The following is a 20,000-nucleotide window of genomic DNA, read 5'->3' as shown; positions in this document are numbered from 1 at the left end:
AAGAACACAATAATTGTTTTTGACTATTATACTTTGCAAATTGTTTTCCATCATCATTATTACTATTGGTAGTAGATGTATTTAAACTATTTGTTGTTTGTTGTGATGATAATAAATTCTTCTCTCTTTCTTTAGTTTTAGCTTTCATCAACTCTTTTAAATCATTTTTGTTTGACATTTTGTTTTGTTGAAAAATGAAAAACTAAAAATAAACCAAAAAATAAAAAAAAAAATAAAAAAAAAAATAAAAAAAAAAAACAAGTCCAGTTTTTGACCAAAAAAAAAAAAAAAAATAAAAAATGATCTTATATTTTATTGTTATTATTTTTATTTTATTTTATTTATTTATTATTATACTGTTTAATAATTTTTTAAATACTAAAATTTAATTTAAACTAGTATATCTTTCATTAACAGTATTTTTTGCAATAATATTTGGATCGGAATTTTGTTTTTGTTTTAATTTTCTCTTTGATTTTGATCTGATTTCACGATAGACAATGATAATCCATTCGGCAGCCATAGCGAGAGCAGCATTGATAATAAAGAGAATTAAGAGTTCAACTCTCCAACGTACTGGTAAATCCATTAACCATGTTGTACCAAAGAATCTAATGGAAACAGGCAACAATAATAATAATGAAGAAGTTGTAAGTGTTACACAAAAGAAGATGAATAATGCACGATTGGTATAAATTGGTCTAAGGAAAGGTTTACCCCAAGAGTAAATGAAACACATGACAGAGTATTGCATATTACCATAGATGAAAAGGGATGCCAATAAATGATCTAATCTTGGTTCATTTTCATTGGAGCTTGTGTCGGGTAAATCCTTATACCATGAATTACGACGTACGAAAATGTAAACCAATAATTGGAAAACAAATGTTAATGTGACATGACTGAGTAAACTACCAATAACTGTTGAACTAATTAAACGAGAGGATGGTCTTTTGATGGAGAGTTTACTACATGGTTCAGTACGACCCATGAAAATTACCAATGGGAAAATTACCCAAAGATCTTGATAGAGATATTGATAGTTATTCAATACGGAACCATCGAAATACAATAGAATAACTTGACAAAATTGAATCAATGAGTACATACCAATGAATTGGAAAAGTTTGAATGACACTGTTAATGATGCTCTACCCTCTTTAATTAGATTATAGGTACAAGTTACATTGGTAATGGTTGAAGTGAATGGAGCGGCAATAGATGCCTCAGCTTGAGATAAAGAAATACCAACATGTGCAGCTTTTAATGCACCACAATCATTTGCACCATCACCACACATGCCAACATAGAGTCCTAATACTTGAAGTTCCTCGATAAGATTTTGTTTTTGATCTGGTGTCATACGTGCAAACACTTGACCTTTTCTTAAGATTTGATTGAAACAAATGGTTGGTTGACCATTTGCTTTGAATTGATCATAATAATATTTCCAAACATCACCAGTGACAGCCAAACTATACTCATCATCGTAATTACTGCCACCACCAGCATTATTAATTGTTAAAGTGTATGGGTCCAAAGTGAATGGAATTGATTCTTCAGGTGAGGTAACATCAAACCATTCTACCATTGTTGGTTTACCAGTTACAGGATCATTAACCAATTGTGACGAGAATATTGTTTTCTCTTTAGTGACTAGACCGCATTCTCTTGAAACACTAACTGCGGTTAGAACATTATCACCAGTGACCATAATGATACGAATATTTGCATCCTTTAATACCTTTAATGCACCAGCAGTCTCTGGTTTAATTTTATTCTCCATAATAATGAAACCTAAAAACATTAAATCTCTCTCAACCATTGATCTAATTTCATCCTTTGTTTTACCAATTGAATCTGATGGATCCCATTCTTTATAACCACAACCCAATACACGATAACCCTTCTTTGTATAGGTGCTAAGAACATGTTCAAAATCGGATGGAATTGAAGTTGGATTTGAAAGTTTTTTAATCATCTCTGGTGAACCTTTAACAATTGCCAAATCTTTACTACTTTGAGTTGAACCATCGGTTGCTCTAATACCTCTAATTACAACACTCATTCTTTGAAGTGCAGATTGAAATTCGAAACGTTCAACCAATGCAATTTGATCAGAGGTTTCAACATCCACTGTAGAGATTGGATATTCTTGATGAACCATAGAGATATTATCAACTTTTGACAATTGAATTGATGCACAAAAACCAAATTCACCATTATCATTTAACTTTGCATTTGTTGCAGTGAAAATCTTCTCTTCCAATGGATCACCACTAACTTGTTCATCGATATGAGCCAAAGTATGACAGGTGGCCATTGTTAAAAATAATGGACCTGTCATACGATTTAAATCGGTTTTAATTACTGTACCAAAACCACCACTATTATTACTATCTTGATGGGATGGTAATACACCAAACAAATCTAAACCATCTTCAGTGAGTGTACCAGTTTTATCGAAACAATAGACTTCAACTTTACCTGCCATATTAACTCTTGGTGGTGAAATACAAAAGATTTTATTTGCCTTTAAACGTACGATACTGAAACCTGTACCAACACTTTGTGCCATTGGTAAAGCTGGTGGAACAACAATTGTAATTAAATCCAATGCTTTGGTAACTACCTCACTTAATTGTTCGCCTGCTTTAATTAATCTCCATACTGAAACACCGAAACCAATCAATGCAATGAAACAAAGTACACCCAAGAATTTCAAAGATTGTTCAAAGAATTTGAAATGAGATTCCTTTGGATACAACATTGACAATACCAAACCACCCTTTGTAGTTAACCAACTTGTATTGGTAACCATTGCAAAGATTTTAGCATCCTTCTCTTTGGCTTGAGTTTTAACAACCTTTGTACCACCAGACATTGCACAACGTTTATTCACCAATGGGTCCACAGACAATTGATCACCTGAACACTCCTCCAATGAATACTTTGTAACTGGGATCGATTCACCTGTTAACATTGACTCGTTGAGAATTACAGTACCAGTTAATAAACAAAAATCACATGGAAGTACCAATGATTTTTGAATTTCGATAATATCACCTGGAACCAATGTCTCTGAGGATACCACTTGAAGTTTACCATCTCTTAACACTGTCACATCACATCTATAGGTGGCGATCTCATTTAAACGCAAGAGATTATTACGAGTCTCACGTAATGTGAAAATGGCAGTAACCAAAGCAATGAAAAGAATTGCACCTGCATAAACATAATAATCTTCTGTACACCAAAGAATGATTGAATAAATTTGAAAGATAAAGAATGGATGTAAAATCTCGTCTAACAACAATGATGGAATTGATTTCAATGGCACACTAATTAAATTGGGTCCAAAAAGATCTCTACCCTCTTGATATTTATTCATTGATAAACCGGTCTTCACCAATTCATTGATTTTACTTCTATGATAATCAGTGTTACTAATTGGTCTAATGAATAAATCTTTCTCTACATTATAGAATAAACGAGTGAATTTGAATTCAATATATTTATCCTTCTTTTCACTTTCTGAAAATTCTAAATCTTTCTTTCCAATTAATACATGTTTCACTTGACTAAGTTCATATTTCTTATCTTTTGCTTTAACATAAACATAATTTGCATCATTTAATTTACATTCTTTAAATCTCATTTTAATACCCCATCTTGGTACCCAATGATAAACTAATAATAATAAACCTATAAATAAAAAAAAAATAAAAATAAAAATAATAATAATAATAATAATAATTATTAAATATATTAAAATTTTGATTTTTATGACAATAATAATAATAATGATGATGATGATGAAAAATTATACATTACCTGCTGATAATATAATTAAACCATAATGTAAAATATTTGAGAGTGTGGTTGTTTGATAACCTCTCATATAATCGATTTCTAAAGGATCATTTGGTTCATTGTAACGTTTATTATATTTACTTTTTTCAAATTTATCGATTTTAGTTTCTTTACCCATATCTTTGGTTTAAAAAAAAAAAATAAAAAAAAAAAATAAAAAAAAAAATTTTAAAAAATTGTGTTTTGTTGTTTTGTTTTTTTTTTTTTTTTTTTTTTTTTTATTTTTTTTTTTTTTTGTTTTTTTTCTAAACACCTATTTTAAGATATAAATAAAAAGATATTAATATTTTATATGATATATAATTTTTGATATTTATATTAAAATGTAAACAATATTTCTTTGGATATATACGATTTATAGGCTGATGAACGATTAAATTGATTGTAATAAATAACAGAAAAAAAGAAAAAAAAACACCAAAAAAAAAATAAAAAAAAAAATAGAAAAAATTAATAAAAAAAATAAAAAAAAAATAGAAAAAAAAAAAAAGTAAAAAAAAAAAAAAGCGTTGGCGGATATTTTCAGTTGCTGATATCACACTGTCAAAAGCATTTTGTCTAGCTCTGGATATATTTTTTTTTTTTTTTTTTTTTTTTTATTTTTATTTTTATTTTTATTTTTATTTTTTATTTATTTTTGTTTTTTTTTTTTTTTTTTTTTTTTATTTCACACAATCATAGTGTGTTTAAAAAAAATGAAATAAAACAAATTAATTTTTAAAAAAAAAAAAAAAAAAAAAAAAACAAATTAATTTTAAAAAAAAAAAGAAAAAAAAAAAAAAAAAAAAAACAATTAAAAAAAAAAAATAAAAATAAAAATAAAAATTATAAACAATTAATGTGTTGTAATTAACATACGTATTGGAATGGTTACTAATAATAACTCTTGCTTAGAAAAAAAAAATAAAAAATAAAAAATAAAAAAAGTGAAAATAAAAAAAAAGAAAATGAAAATATTAAAAAACTCACACAAAACCTAAAAAATTCGGTTATGGATTTGCCCAGGGACCATCGAAAATTAAATTTTTATTTTATTTTTTTTTTTTTTTATTTTTATTTTTATTTTTTATTTTTTTTTTTCTTTATTTTTATTTTTTGATTATTATTTTTTTTTAAAGTTATTTACAACAGGCATAAATGAGTGAATATCTTCCATTTTATTGGGGGTATTAATTTCATAAATATCTTTTTTATGATAATTATCATGATCATTTTCATCATTATCATCATCATTATTATTATTTTTATCAATATCATTATTATTATCATTATTATCGTCATCATATTTACTTACATTATCTAATTCATAAAATTTATGCATATCATCAAAAAATGAATCTTGAGTTTTATTATAATCGCTGTTATCGAAATTATTATTATTATTATTATTATTATTATTATTATCATCTTCACCATTATTCTTTTTATTATTATTATTAGTATTAGTAGTATTATTATTATTATTATTATTATTATCAATATTATTATCATTTGATTTTTCTTTCTTTGTATAAGTATGTTTTAATTCACATTTTGAACCTTTCGGACAATATCCACTTATAAAATCTGGACAAACTTCTGTATCTTTTGAAAGATTGACATGAAGATATGGACAATTATCATTTGTACACATTCTGTTGAGGAATAAATGACAAATGGGCATTAGATCCAAATCAAGGGAATGTTGAAGTTTACAATCTGGATCATCACAGTTGCCCGCTATAAATTTAGGACATATTCTAACTCTTTTTGGTTCATGTTCATATCTACAATCATTTCCATTATTACATTTACCAAATCTATTAAAAAATAAACAATATTGTTTCTTCTTTTTTTTCTTTTCACTAACTTCTAATTTCTTTTTATTTATCGCTTCTTTAATCTTTTCACTAATTTTCATTTTATTATTAATTAATAATGGTGGTTTTATAATTGGTCTTCTTACTATTGGTTTTGGTACTATCGATAATTTAGAGTGAGATATTGGTATATTGATTGTTGTTGTTGCTGCTGCTGTTGTCGTGGCTGTATTAGATCTAATTAATTTATTTCCAATTGTTATATAATTATCATCAAGTTTCTTTCTAACTAAACTATTTCCTTTCTTTATGAATATAGAATCTATAACTTTTGGTGAGATTGTAGATGGCGCTTTCATTACTTTATTTGATTGTAATGGTTTATTTTGTTTAATTTTTTTAAGTGCTAATAGTTTATTCTTTAGGATTTGTTGTCTTTTTACTTTTAATGCTATTGCTGATGCTGTAGGTTTAAATGTTAATCTTTTTGGTGTAATCATTGGTGCCTTTAAAAATATTCTCGATGATGGTGATGATGGTGATGGATAATATTTATTACTACCAATAGTGGTAGAACGGGATGTAAATAATTTATTTTGTGTTTTGAAAGATGGTGGTTTAAAACCACTAAATATTACATTTGACGATTTCAATTGGGATGATAATGGTGGTGGTGGTTTAACTGCATTAATTTTATTTAAGCTTTCTTTTGGTTTATATCCACTAAATATAACATTGTTTGTTTTAGTTGGGGTGGTTATCACTTTTGTTGTTGTTATTGCTGTAATAGGTTGAATTGTATTTACAAGTGGTTCCACAGGTGGTGTTTGTTTAAATGTTGGTGAAGTTTGAGGAATTAAATTGTAATTTACTGTTTTATTAACTGGTTTTTGAATAATCTTTTTATTAAATGTTGGAGTTGGTTTATATTGTTGTGTTTTTAAGTGGTTTGGAGGTAATTTATTAAAAATTGGTTTTATTGGTTGTTGTATTGAAATTTGTTGTTGCGGTGGTTGCTGTTGCAGTTGTTGTTGTTGTTGTTTATGTGAATTTATTAAATTTTTTAAATGCGATATCCTTTTTTGAAGTTCAATTTCATTTGTTTCCATTTTATCTATATTATCTATTTTTAAAAAATTATTTGTTTAAATTGAAAGAATGCATAGTTAAAATTTTGTGTGTGTTGAATTTTTAAAAAAAATAAAATAAAATAAAAAAACAAAAAAAAAAAAATGAAAAAATAATAATAATTAAAAAAAAAATAAAAATTAAATATTTTTTTTTTTTTTTTCAAATTTTTTTTTTTTTTTTTTTTTTTAATAAAATTAAAAAAATCTATAAAAGTCGCTACATTCACACAAAAATAATCAAAAAAAAAACTTTATTAATAAATATAATATAAAATGTCAACAAAAACAAATATTCAAAAAGATTGGGAACAAAGAGAATTTATTGAAGATATGAGCATTAATATTCAAAAGATTGTTGAATTTTTAAATAAATTTGGTAAGTGTTTATATTTTAACCACTTTTCTTAATAACCCCTCCTGTTTGACCATAACTAATCAATTTTAATATAGAATTATCAACTAGAAATAAATTATCAGATCTCAATGAAAAATTAACCATTTTAGATAGACAAGTTGATTATTTAGAAGCAACATTCAAGACTGTACAAGAATAAATTGTTAATACCACTTTCAAAATGAATAATGGATCTTAAAGATTAAAAAAAAAAAAAAAAAAAAAAAAAAGAAAAAAAGAAAAACTCAAATTAAATAAATTGTATTATAATATATATATTAAAAAAATCAATCATTTATTTATTTATTTTAATTAAATGATTTCCTTGTTGATAAGGATGATTTTTTAATTGGGACACTGATACCGTAGTTATTCAAATGATTGCCATTACCACCACCACCACCACTATTATTATTGTTGGCATTTGGCGTATTACTATTATTGTTATTATTTAGATGTAGAGGGTTTTGTACAACTATTGGCTGATGATATTGTTGCTGTTGATTTTGTTGTTGCTGTTGTTGTTGTTGTTGTTGTTGTTGTTGTTGTTGTTGTTGTTGTTGTTGTTGTTGTTGTTGTTGTTGTTGTTGTTGTTGTTGTTGTTGTGGCTGATGTTGACGTTGTTGGTATTGTAATATCTTTTGTTGATAGTTTGATAATTTTATTTTTAATTGTTCATTTTCTCTATTTATTTCCCCAATTTGCTTTTCAAATTCTTTTTTCTATTTTAATCAGATTAAAAAAAAAAAAAAAAAAAAAAAAAAAAAGATTAGTATTTAAAATTTATTCTAAATTAAGATATAATTACATACACCTTGTTCTAAATTAATAATTTCATCATTTTTAGAATTTAGTACCAATTGTAATTCATCCTTTAACCTTGTTTCACTTTTTAATCGATCATTAAGTTTTTCTTGATCTATTTAATAATTATTAAAATAAATTAAAATGTTAAAAAGAAAAAAAAAAAAAAAAAAAAAAATTATACAAACATTCTTGAATTTTAATTTTATATTCTTGAATTCTATTTTCATATTCATTATTATCAATAAATTTTTGTGATTCAATATCTTGAATTGTTTTTTGTAATCCATCAATTAATATTTGTTTTGATTTACTTTCGTTATTTTCTTTTTCAATTTGTTGATTTAATTTTTTTTCTAAATTAATTAAATCTTGATTCAATTTCTTTTTTTTTTTTTTTTTAAAAAATTAATTATTTTTTTTTAAAAAAAAAAAAAAAACTATAATTGTAATATTAATTTTACATACGTTTTTTATATCTTGAATTTCAATATCTTTTGAATCTAATTCTGAAAGTAAATATTTTTCTTTTTTAGGGAAATTATAAAATTTTACCATCAACTCCCTCATATCGTAAATAATTCTAAATAGTGATAAATTTTGGTCATTTAATTGGTCATTTCTATCTCTAAGATATTCTAAATAAAAATATTATATATTCATTATAATTATTATTATTATTCATTTCTATCTATTATTTATTTATTTGTTTTTAAAAAAAAAAATGAATGAATTTGAAAAAAAATAAAAAAATAAAAATAATTATAAAAAACAAAATTATAAAAGAAGTAATAATAAAATAATTATTTAATTATTTCCAAAACAGTATAATTGGGTTTTTTTTTTTTTTTTTTTTTTTTTTCATAGATTTCAATTTTTTAAAAATCTATGATTAAGATTTTATTTTATACATAATTAAGGGGTGTTGTATACCATTTATTTTTTTTCTTTTTTTTTTTTTTTTTTTTCTTTTTCTGCCCATTTTTTTTATTATTATTATTATTTTATTTCTTAAAATGGAGAATAACCTGGTATTTTCATACGAATGAAAACGATGGCAATATTATAAGTTGCAACGATTAAAGCTAAACCAATGGCAAAAAGATAGGAGTTGTTTTTCTTGGCATTTAAATCTAAAATGATATAACCTAAAGCACCCAATAAAAATATGAAACCTGCTGAAAGACCTTCGATAATATATTGACCATTGATACGATACATTTGGAATACTACTGGTCTTGAATTACCACGTTCATCTCTTTCATAACCAATTGATGGTGGGTTTTGAATTAAATCATAAATAATACCACTTGATACTAAAAAGTATGAAAAGAAAATTACTGAAAACATTGTCATTGGTGATGGTTTACTGATATTTGGTACTTTTAATTTCATTTTTGGACATTTTAAAAAATTAAATGGTAATTCAATTAATGATTCCATTTCTACTAAATATATATATATATAATCCTATATGTGTGTTTTTTTTGAATTATTATTACTATAAATAAAAATATTTATTATTTTTTTTTTTTTTTTAAATATTAAAAATAATGAAGTTGATGTAAAAAATTTTTTTTTTTTTTTTTTTTTTTTTTTTTTTGGTTAAAAAAAAATTTTCATAAAAAAAAAAAAAAAAAAAATTTATAAAAAAACATTTTTTTATTTTTTTTTTTTATTTTTTATTTTTTTTTTTAAAAAATAAAATATCTTAAGCACTATCGTCACAACACCATTTTTTTATTTTTTTTTTTTATTTGTGTTTTATTTTTTTTTTTTATTTTTTCAAATTTCTTTATATATTGCTCTTAAAGAGTAATAATTGTATATATAATATCAAAAATGAATAAAGTTGATATGAACGCTTTTGTATCACAAAATCTATTCGACAAATTTCCACAAAGAATAGAATGTATTGAACAATGGGAATATAAAGGAAAGAAACATTTATTCATTGGAACTACAGAAGGTCATGTTTTAGTATATGATGTTATTGAAAAAGAGAATCAACATGGTAATATTCAAGGTAAGTATACATATATACATATATATTTATATATATATTAACATTTACTTTTTTTTTTATTTTTTTTATTTTTTTTATTTATTTATTTTAGTTTCAGTTATAATTAGAGATACAAAATTAGTATCAAAAAAACCAATTACACAAATGAGTATATTTGATGATTATAATAAATTATTAGTATTAACAGATGGTGATTTAAAGGTATATGATTTGATTCAATTTGATGTAACAACAGGAATAACATTAATGAAAGCAAAAGGATGTAGTACATATGCAGTTAGTTATCAACCTGGTTCATTAAGTTTAGTAGCAGCAGTTAAAAAGAAATTAGTATTATATGGTTGGGATGGTTCAGATTTCTATGAATTAAAAGAATTCAATATGCCAGACATAGCAAAACATATCGATTATCGTGGTAATTTCATTATAGTTTGTTTTAAAAAAGTTTATAATATCATAAATACTCAAGATGGGTCAGTTATAAATGTTGACGCTGATAAATTAACTTTTACAACATTTTTACAAGAAAATGAATTTTTAATGGTTAAAGGAAGTAAGTATATTTTAAACTATATATTGTATATATTGCATAATAAATAAATATTTATTAATATATATATATATTGGTTTAAAAAGGTATGTCATTTTTTATAAATACAGCTGGTAATCCAGTTAGAAGACATTCTATAACATGGCAAGATGCACCAAGTTCAATGTCAATTTATCAACCATTTGCAATTAGTATAGAACCAAGATTAGTTGAAGTTCAAATTTTACCGGATCCAAATGATCCAAAGACAATATCACAATCGTTGTTTTTACCAGCATGCAAATCGATTAGTGCCAAGAGGGATATATATGTTTCATCAGCAACGAGTATTTGGAGATTACAACCATTGCCAATATTAGATTTGGTGGATCAAATGGTGACGAAACAAGAGTATGAGACAGCAATTAATTTATTACAAACTTCAAAAGATATTATACCAGGAATTAAGGAGAGATTGATAAAGATTAAAACATCGGCAGCCTATCATCTCTTTTCAAAGGAACAATTTCAAGCTGCAATGGGTTATTTTATAAGTGCACAAGTTGATCCATTGAAAATCATTTCATTGTATCCTGGCTTGCTACCAGCACATTTACAGGATAAACTATCAACACCATTCAACATACGTGATATTGAAAACAATCCAAGAGCATTACCAGAGTTGGAGCATTACTTGGTCGAATTTAGAAAGAATAAAATCGAATATTCATCACCACCCGAACTATTAAACTCTGGCTATACATTACAAGAGTTGGTGGATACTACACTTTTAAAGGTTTATATTAAGCACAAGGCGTCTTTGATTCCCCACTTTTTCCATCTCAAGAATCATTGCCACATTGAAGAGTCGGAACGTGTGTTATTGGAAGAGAAGAAGTTGACAGAACTAATTCTATTTTATAAATCAAAGGATCTTCACAGAAAGGCATTGACACTATTGGCAAAGAGTAGTAATATATCACCAAACGATACCATTTCCTATCTCTCACAATTGGGTGAAAAACATATTGGCATCATTTTAGAGCATTCCAAATGGGTGTTACAAAAGTGTCCAGAGGATGCTTTAAAGATTTTCACAGTCGATAGAAAGGATCCACTCTCACCAGATGATGTAATTCCACATTTGAAACAATGTGCACCCTCATTGTTACGTCCTTACTTGGAGCATATCATCAATGATCCAATCTCACCAAATAAGAATCCAGAATATCACAATCAATTGGTTTTCGAATATTTAGGCTCAATATTGGAATTAATTAAACAAACACCAAACTCTGCAATTGTACGTGAACCTGGTTTAATACCAGCCGGTAAGGAGAGTGGCGAGTTGGGTGAACTTAGAACAAAGATCATTCAATTCTTGGAAAACTCAAAATACTATTTACCAGAGAAAATGTTGTCACGTTTCCCTTCGAATGATCTCTACGAAGAGAGAGCTATCCTATTAAGTAAAATTGGTCGTCACGAGCAAGCATTGGCAATCTATGCTCACAAGTTAAAAAATTTCGCCATGGCAGAGGAATATTGCGATCGTCATTACAATAAGGACTCTGAAGAGAGTAGAGATGTTTATTTATCATTGTTAAATGTTTATTTAAAACCAACCGATGCAAATACATCTCCACTATTAGATCCCGCTTTAAAACTTTTAAACAAACATTATCGTTCAATCAATACTCCAAAAGCATTGTCACTTTTACCTTTAAATACTCCAATCGATCAACTCTATCCTTTCTTTGAATCGGTCATTAGAGATAATACCAAAACCAAAAGAGATAATCAAATCGTAAAAAATCTTTTCAAATCTGAAAACTTTAAAATCAAAGATGAACTTTCTCAACTTAAAACTGGTGTCATTAAAATCACTGAAGATTTAACTTGTCCAATTTGTAATAAAATATTTTTAGGTACTCAGGCTTTTGTTGCTCGTCCCGATGGTACTGCTTTACATTATCATCATAAAAATGATAAACAACATCAAAGTTGGTTCGAATAAACAAAAAAAAAAATTTAAATAAAAAAAAAAAAATTAAAAAAAAAAAAAAAAAAAAAAAAGTTATTTAATTTGGAATCTTTTTTTAGAACTTAAGTAAAAAAAAAATTCTTGGAAATTTTTATTTTTATTTAATTTTTATTTTTATTATTTTTATTTTATTTTTTATTTTTTATATATTTTTTATTTTTTTTTTTTTTTTTAATTTTATTTTTTTTTATTTTTTATTTTTTAATTTTTTCATTTCAAAATTTTTTTTTTTTTTTTTTTTTTTCTTTATTTAAATATTTGTTCAATTAAAATATCTTATCTGTTTTATTATTTGGGTTTTTACAAGTTTTTTTTAATTTTTATTTTTTTTTAAAAAAAAAAGATAGTAAAAATAAAATAAAAAAAAAAAAAATAAAAAATATATTATTTTAAAAATATGGTAGATTCACAACCAGCAATAGCATTTCAAAAATCTAATTCCTCAAATAATTTTATAAATAACAATAATAATAATAATAGTAACAATAATAATAATAATAATAATTATAATAATAATAATAATATAATAGTTCAACAACCAATATTTCAAGATTTAAAATTTTATCTTCAAGGTGATTTTATACAAAATGAACAAGGTATTTCAGAAAAAGTAACAAAATTAATTCAAAAACATGGTGGAAAGAGGATATTTTCAGAGAGTGATGATTGTATATTCTTATTTCAAGATTTTATGGGAGATGCCTATGAAACAGCTCGTTTATTTAAAAAACCTATAATAAGTATAACCTATCTTTATGAATGTGCCAAAAAGAATAGTCCATTAGATTTTTCATTGATCAAAGAGTATCCAATTTATTCCGATTGTTTAAAGGGTTGTGTAATTTGTACAAGTGGGTTCAATGATGAAATTAAATCAAATATGTCAACATGTATAGAACAACTTTGTGGTGAATTTAAATACACACTATCAACAAAAGTGACACATGTAATAACAAACACAGATGCATCTGGTTCAAAAAGAACTAGACAAGCTAGAGCATTGGGTATACCAATGGTAACATCAGGTTGGTTACAAGATTGTTGGGGTAATGGTAAAAGAGTGGATGAAAGAAATTATTTAATACCTTTGTTTTTTGGTTGCTTAATTTGCATAACTGGTTTCACTTCCTTGGAAAGAAAAGAAATTGAAAGAGAAGTTAAAAAAGGTGGTGGTATGTTTTCAGGTGATTTAAATCATTTTTGTTCTTTATTAATTTCAAGTGGTGCAATTAGTGAAAAATGTGTTAAGGCTGAAATTTGGAGTATACCTGTAGTGACTATAGATTGGTTTAGAGCAACTATTCAATCTGGTATTTATCAAAATGAAAATGATTATCTTTTACAAAATCAACAACAACAACAACAACAACATCAATCAAATAGTTTACAATTTCAACAACCACCACCACAACAACAACAACAATTTATTCAACAAACACGTCACAGACAATTACAAAAGCAACAGTTACAATCTTTACCAGTTCAGCCTGAAAATACCTTTAGTGGTACAACTAGTAGTTTATCAAATACAAAATCTTATATAAGGCCAACACCAATGCCAAGCAAAGCTCAAAGTTCAAGAACAAATTTTAATAATAATAATATTAATAATAATTATTATAATAATAGTAATAATAATAACAAGAATCGTCAACCAAATAATAATTATAATAATAATAATAATAATAATAATAATAATAATATAATGATGTTAGAAGAAGCAACAAATGAAATTCATTTATTTAATGGAAAGAATATATTGATAAAAGGATTTGATACTGAGGAAACAGAAAGGATAAAAGAGCATGTAATGAAGTATGCATCAAATGTAGTAGATTCAAATTTTATAGCTAGTCAATGGACTTCAACAACATTTGATTTTCATTATATTATTGTACCACATGGAAAGAAAGTTACAACACAGTTTGATAGTGGATTTGAAAATATACCAAAGGTTACAATTGATTGGTTTGATAAATGTTTAAACAACAATACACTCTATGAACCCGATGAATGTGTTATTTTTAAACCATTACCAAATTTATCCCTATTAAAGAACTATTCAATTACAACAGAAGGTTTTCCCGAGAATGAAACTTCTTTCATTAGGAGTACATCAAAATTATTAGGTGCCAAATTCACATCAAAATTATATCCAACAACCACTACTCATTTGATAACCTGTATGAAAGGTCCAAAATATGATATGGCCATATCAATTGGTATTCCGGTTGTAACACCAGAATGGTTATATAGTAGTGCTTCTTCTGGTATTAAATTGGATGAAAATTTATATCTTTTTAATAAATTATTAATAGTTGATTCAATTATAAATAATAATAATGATAATAATAATAATAATAATAATAATAATAATAATAATAATAATAATGATAATAATAATAATAATATAAATAATGAATCAATAATTTTTAAAGATTTAGTTTTATTTATTTCAAGTAAATTAAATGGATCATTAGAATCATTAAATTATATTAAATATATTAAAGAATTGGGTGGTACATATACAACATCAGGTTTTGATAAAATTACACACTATATAACGAATGAAATTGATAATACAGAAACACCAGGTTTTGTTGATACAAACTTTTTTCAAGTTCACCCTAATTGGTTAGAACAATGTTGGTCCTCAAGAAAAAGATTATTAGAGTCTGAATTCCAACCATTGAAAGCTATTTCAAATGAGAATGATGGTGATGTTCCAACTATTCAATCATTAACAAAAACACCTTCACAATTATTCAATGCTATAAATAATAACAATAACAATGGTAATAATAATATTAATAAAAATAATGATAATAATAATGAAAAACAAAAACCAGAAGAATTGGAACCCACAATTGAAATGAAACCTTTAGAAATCGATGAGGAGGAAATTAATAATAATAATAATAATAATAATAATAATAATAATAATAATAATAATAATGATGATGAAAAAATGATTGACCATGATGAACAAGATAAAGATATAGAAGAAAGTGAAGAAATAAATAAAAGTTCAACAATAACTTCTACCACTATTAATACAACTACAAATACAACTACAACAAAACCAAGTGGAATGGATACAATTTTTAAAATATTATCATCATTTCCACCAAATGGCAATATCATTAATAATAATCATAGTATGAAATCTCATTCAAAAATTTCATTTCAAAAAAGAAGTATTGACTTTTATAATAATCAACAAAATAATATGTCAATGCCTCAAAAACCAAATAAACCCTTTGTAAATATATCAGCACTAATTGGTAATGAATCTGAAAAAGAACAAGATATAGAATCGGATGATGATAACAATAATAATAATAATAATAATAATAATAATAATAATAATAATAATAATAATAGTTTTAGTAATAATAATAGTGGAAATAGTGGAAATACTTTTGGTAATAATCCAAGTGAAAGTTATGATGATGAAGAAAATGATTTAAATAATTATTATGCAACTTCATCATATAGTGAAACAAGTTCCCAAATGATCACATATGGTGAAGATACAGAAAAAAAAAAGAAAGAGAAATTAATGGAATCAAATTTCTTTTCAAAATCAAATGCTAATCAATCATTTTTAAGTAATGATAATGCTCAACAAAGTTTATTAAATATGTTAAATAGAAGAGGCAATCTATATGATAATTTCCCATCACCACAACAACAATCTCGTTCAAAAAAATATGTATTTGCAATTTCTGGTATCACTGATGACGCCGAACAAAATCAAGTCAAAGATATAATTTCAAGATTGGGAGGATTGTTTGAGGCTGTCATCGCAAAGAATGTAACTCATGTCGTTACAAAACAAATTTCAAGATCAGAGAAAATTATGGGTGGTTGCGCATCAGGTGCATGGATTTTACAAGTTTCCTATTTCACTGCCTCGTCAAATAGTGGAAGGTTTGCAGATGAACCTGCCCATCAATGGGTCCCAAAAACTAATACTGACCCAAAGAGTCAAGAACATATTTGGACACAATCAGCAGTCATTTGTCAAAGATTAGTGGCTCAAAATGGTGGTAGAAAAATATTTGAAGGTGCAAGAATTGCCTATTTTAAAATTAATAAGAATATTGATGCTTGGAAAAAGATTTTATTATGTGGTGATGCAGAAGTGATTGAAGTTGATTACCCAATTGATCTCAAACAACTTTATAGTAATAATATAACTCACCTTTTACTCATAAAGAAAAAAGGTGTAGAACCTGGTGAAGATATCTCAACAATTACCAATGATCCAAATAGTAATATCTCAATTTTAGTCTCCAATCAAATAGTGCATTGTTTAAATGCTGGTCAATATTTAGTTCAAAAGTAAAGAAAAAAAATAAAAAATTATAATAATAAAAATGATAAATAATTTATTATTATTTTGTAAATATATATTTCATTTAAAAATAAAATCTTTTTTTATTATTATTATTATTATTTTTAATATTATTTTATTTATTTACTTTTTAAGAAGGAAAAAAAAAAAAAAAAAAAAAAATTTTAAAATGGAAAATTTTGAGGATTAAATCTTTTTCTAAGTTTTAAAAGTTCATATTTTTGGAGTACATTATAACCAATATGTTTTTGAGAAAAGTAACAATCTTTTTTAGTGATTTTACGATTTGGGTGTTTGTTATTAATACCTGCTCTTCCACCAACGGTTGAGGAAGGATTTGTTGATGAAGTAGAATTTGAATCGACATCCATTGGTTGATAATCTTTTGTACCAATTTTTTCATGATATTGCTTTAAAAGATTTTCATGATTTTCTTTTGATTGTTGATATTGTACCTCTTGTTCTGAAGTTAAAGTTTTACCTTCTTTGATTAATTGTTGGAAACTGATCAATTGTGAACTTGGAATTGGTGGTTGAATATTTTGAGGATTTGCACCTAAAGAGAAAATGGATGGTTTCATGAATGGAGCAGACAATGGTTTTTTCTTACCAATGTTACCAACTGCGAGAAGTGCTGTTGAATTAGCAGCGGATGTTCTTTCTCTCTCTTCTTTCTCCAAACGAAATTTTGCATACTTCTCCTTTAATGCATTACTACTTTTATCGTCAATGATGGGAATTTTCTTTTTTGACGATGTTACCTCTTGCTCCTTTGCTTCCCTTAATAATCTCTCTTGTTCTTCATTCTCTTTCTTAGTTCTCTCCTCTCTTTCTCTCTTTTCAATTGCATTTAATTTCTTTTTAACATCACTAGTGATAATGGTTGGTATTAAATCATCCTTTTGCATCTCAACACGTTGTTTAGATGTTTTAATTAAAAACTCTAAAATCGTTCTTAGATGATCTTGAGTTGCCAATGATACAAACTCTAAAAGATTCTCTTCACTTAATTTCAATCCATGTTTAATTGCAATCGCTTGAATTTTCTTTCTTAATGGATATGAATTTAAAAATAATGGTTCAGTTTCTGGTGTATATGTTTCTTCTTCTTCATTTGTATCTGGTAAAAAGTGATCTGATTCATTCTTTATTTTTAAAAATAAAAAAATAAATAAAAATTAATATATAAAAAAAAAAAAAAAAAAAAGAATAAAAAAAAAAAAAAAAAAATTTAGAAACTTACTTTCATATCAATATTTGCAATTTTAGTAACATCATTTAAATCTTTAATATTTTGTTTATCATCTTCATTCTCTGCTTCTTGATTTGTTTTTTGTTCTTGTAAAGCAATTTGAGCTTGAAGTTTTTTTTCTTCTTTTTCTTTTTTCTCTCTTTGTTTTTTCTCTTCTTTTAATTCTTTCTTTTTCATTCTCTCTTGTTTTGCCAATTCTTTCTTTTGTTCTTTTGAAAGTTGTGCATTGGATGGTGCAGGTGTAGTACCATTTGGTTGTGGTAGTTTTGGTTGGGCTCCATTTGCAGCGGGGGGAGTAGCATTTGGACCATCGGCTGCTGGCTTACTTGTTCCACTTTGACTAGTTTTTTGATAGAGTAAAGTTAATTGACGAAGTTCGGATGTTCTTCTGAGAATATTATCTAAATCGAAATCTCTTGGTAGAGCTGGAACTTTTTCAGTTGGAATATCATCAATTTTCTTGGCATAGTTCAATGCGTTATTATTACCAAACAACAAAACCAAATGTTCCATCAAAATATTTTTATCGATTTTTTGATTTCTATATGCCAATGCTAAAGCATTGAAATGGTTTTGAACTTTTGCTTGAATATCAACCGGTTTTGATTCTGGTACAGGTTGAGATGTGGTGTTAGTTTGTGCCGCTGCTGCTGCTGCTGCTTGTTGTTGTTGTTGAATATTTTGTATTTGTTGTTGAATAGTTGGTGCCTGAACCTGTGATTGTGGAGTTGGGAGTGTTGGAGTTGGTAATGGTGTTATTGGTGCTATTGTTGGTGTGGTTGTTGTTGTTGTTGTTGTTGTTGCTGTGGCGGTAGTGGTTGTTGGTGGGGTACTTGCAGTGGTCGTTGTTGTTGTTGTTGGTGTATTTGGTAATGGTTGAGTTTGTGTTGTTACTTGAGTTGGGATTTGTGGTTTTGGTGGTTGTTGTGGGATTGACGATGGTAATTGTTGAGCTACACCTCCTGCACTTTGTTGTTGTTGCATTTGCTGTTGTAATTGTTGTTGTTGACGTTTTTGGTATTGTAATTGTGCTTGAGTAATTTGAGGATTGGTTGTTGCTGTAGTTGTTGCCATTGGTTTTGCGTTAATTGTTGTAGATGATGTAATTGGAGTTGGAGAGTTTACACCAACCATTGGTCTTGGTTGTTGTTGTTGTTGTTGTAATGTTTGAGGTTGTTGTTGTTGTTGTTGTTGCTGCTGTTGTTGTTGTTGTAATGCTTGAGGATGGGGTTGTACAGTTGGTTGTGGTTTTGCAATATTCATAACTTGTGGTTGTTGTTGTTGTTGTTGTTGTTGGACACCTGTTTGTTGTGAGTACATTTGTTGATTTTGTGGCATTGGTTTCATTTGGGCTGTTCCTACATTTGGAGGCATCTTTTGTATAGTATTTTGTTGTGGTTGTGGAACACCTTGTTGAGTTGACATATATATAGTTTTTGCTGCACCACCCATTAGTGGGTTTGGTTGACCCTGTTGTTGTACTTGCTGTTGTTGTTGTTGTTGTTGTTGTTGTAAACGTTGTTGTTGTAATAGTAGAGCGGCCTGTTGTTGTTGTGCTCTTATTTGATGTAAATATTGTTGTTGTGCTTGTTGATTTGTCAATGTTAAATAATGTTGTTGTTGTTGTTGAGTTAAAGTAATAACTGTACGTTGAGGTTGAGGTTTTGGTGTTGCTTGTTGAGGTTGTTGTGGTTGTTGAGATTGGGCTTGTTGTTGTTGAGCTTGTGGTTGTTGCTGTTGTTGCTGTTGATGTTGATGTTGTTGCTGTTGAGCTTGAGGCTGTTGTGTA

General features: G+C 26.3%; 8 protein-coding genes across 8 annotated transcripts in view; 3 read left to right on the top strand and 5 right to left on the bottom strand.

The window, feature by feature from the left end:
- DDB_G0279177 (hypothetical protein) overlaps positions 1-178 on the bottom strand; it is a gene marked incomplete at both ends in the record, with an annotated part of 1,422 nt that extends 1,244 nt beyond the window's left edge. Inside the window, one exon of the mRNA XM_636743.1 lies at positions 1-178. This exon is cut by the window's left edge and continues 604 nt beyond it. Within this exon, the coding sequence (XP_641835.1) occupies positions 1-178 (178 nt within the window).
- Positions 179-385: 207 nt separating this feature from the next.
- DDB_G0279183 (P-type ATPase) lies at positions 386-3,991 on the bottom strand (the record flags this gene model as incomplete). The annotated part of the gene is made up of 2 exons (XM_636741.1): positions 386-3,705; positions 3,835-3,991. 2 exons carry the CDS (start codon positions 3,989-3,991, stop codon positions 386-388), a joined length of 3,477 nt encoding a protein of 1,158 aa, XP_641833.1.
- Positions 3,992-4,708: 717 nt separating this feature from the next.
- Positions 4,709-6,781, bottom strand: DDB_G0279181 (hypothetical protein; the record flags this gene model as incomplete). The annotated part of the gene is made up of 2 exons (XM_636739.1): positions 4,709-4,762; positions 5,000-6,781. The coding sequence occupies 2 exons, from the start codon at positions 6,779-6,781 to the stop codon at positions 4,709-4,711; spliced, it is 1,836 nt and encodes a 611-aa protein (XP_641831.1).
- Positions 6,782-7,075: 294 nt separating this feature from the next.
- On the top strand, positions 7,076-7,356 carry hspc300 (component of SCAR regulatory complex; the record flags this gene model as incomplete). The annotated part of the gene is made up of 2 exons (XM_636737.1): positions 7,076-7,178; positions 7,253-7,356. 2 exons carry the CDS (start codon positions 7,076-7,078, stop codon positions 7,354-7,356), a joined length of 207 nt encoding a protein of 68 aa, XP_641829.1.
- A 148-nt stretch (positions 7,357-7,504) lies between these two features.
- On the bottom strand, positions 7,505-9,443 carry DDB_G0279173 (hypothetical protein; the record flags this gene model as incomplete). Its single annotated transcript, XM_636735.1, has 5 exons — positions 7,505-7,918; positions 8,009-8,115; positions 8,189-8,384; positions 8,469-8,638; positions 9,029-9,443. 5 exons carry the CDS (start codon positions 9,441-9,443, stop codon positions 7,505-7,507), a joined length of 1,302 nt encoding a protein of 433 aa, XP_641827.1.
- Positions 9,444-9,842: 399 nt separating this feature from the next.
- vps39 (tetratricopeptide-like helical domain-containing protein) lies at positions 9,843-12,572 on the top strand (the record flags this gene model as incomplete). The annotated part of the gene is made up of 3 exons (XM_001732938.1): positions 9,843-10,026; positions 10,118-10,579; positions 10,663-12,572. The coding sequence occupies 3 exons, from the start codon at positions 9,843-9,845 to the stop codon at positions 12,570-12,572; spliced, it is 2,556 nt and encodes an 851-aa protein (XP_001732990.1).
- Positions 12,573-12,996: 424 nt separating this feature from the next.
- On the top strand, positions 12,997-16,950 carry cut5 (BRCT domain-containing protein; the record flags this gene model as incomplete). Its single annotated transcript, XM_636728.1, has 1 exon — positions 12,997-16,950. The coding sequence occupies one exon, from the start codon at positions 12,997-12,999 to the stop codon at positions 16,948-16,950; it is 3,954 nt and encodes a 1,317-aa protein (XP_641820.1).
- Positions 16,951-17,123: 173 nt separating this feature from the next.
- On the bottom strand, positions 17,124-20,000 carry DDB_G0279179 (hypothetical protein; the record flags this gene model as incomplete). Its single annotated transcript, XM_636726.1, has 2 exons — positions 17,124-18,104; positions 18,203-20,000. Coding segments are annotated over 2 exons (2,779 nt in total), but the record flags the coding sequence as incomplete, so codon positions are not given.

This window comes from Dictyostelium discoideum (assembly GCF_000004695.1).
Source record: "Dictyostelium discoideum AX4 chromosome 3 chromosome, whole genome shotgun sequence".
NCBI classification, from domain to species: domain Eukaryota; phylum Evosea; class Eumycetozoa; order Dictyosteliales; family Dictyosteliaceae; genus Dictyostelium; species Dictyostelium discoideum.
The sequence above is the reverse complement of the archived record's forward strand: the minus strand, read 5'-3'. Positions and strand labels throughout refer to the sequence as shown.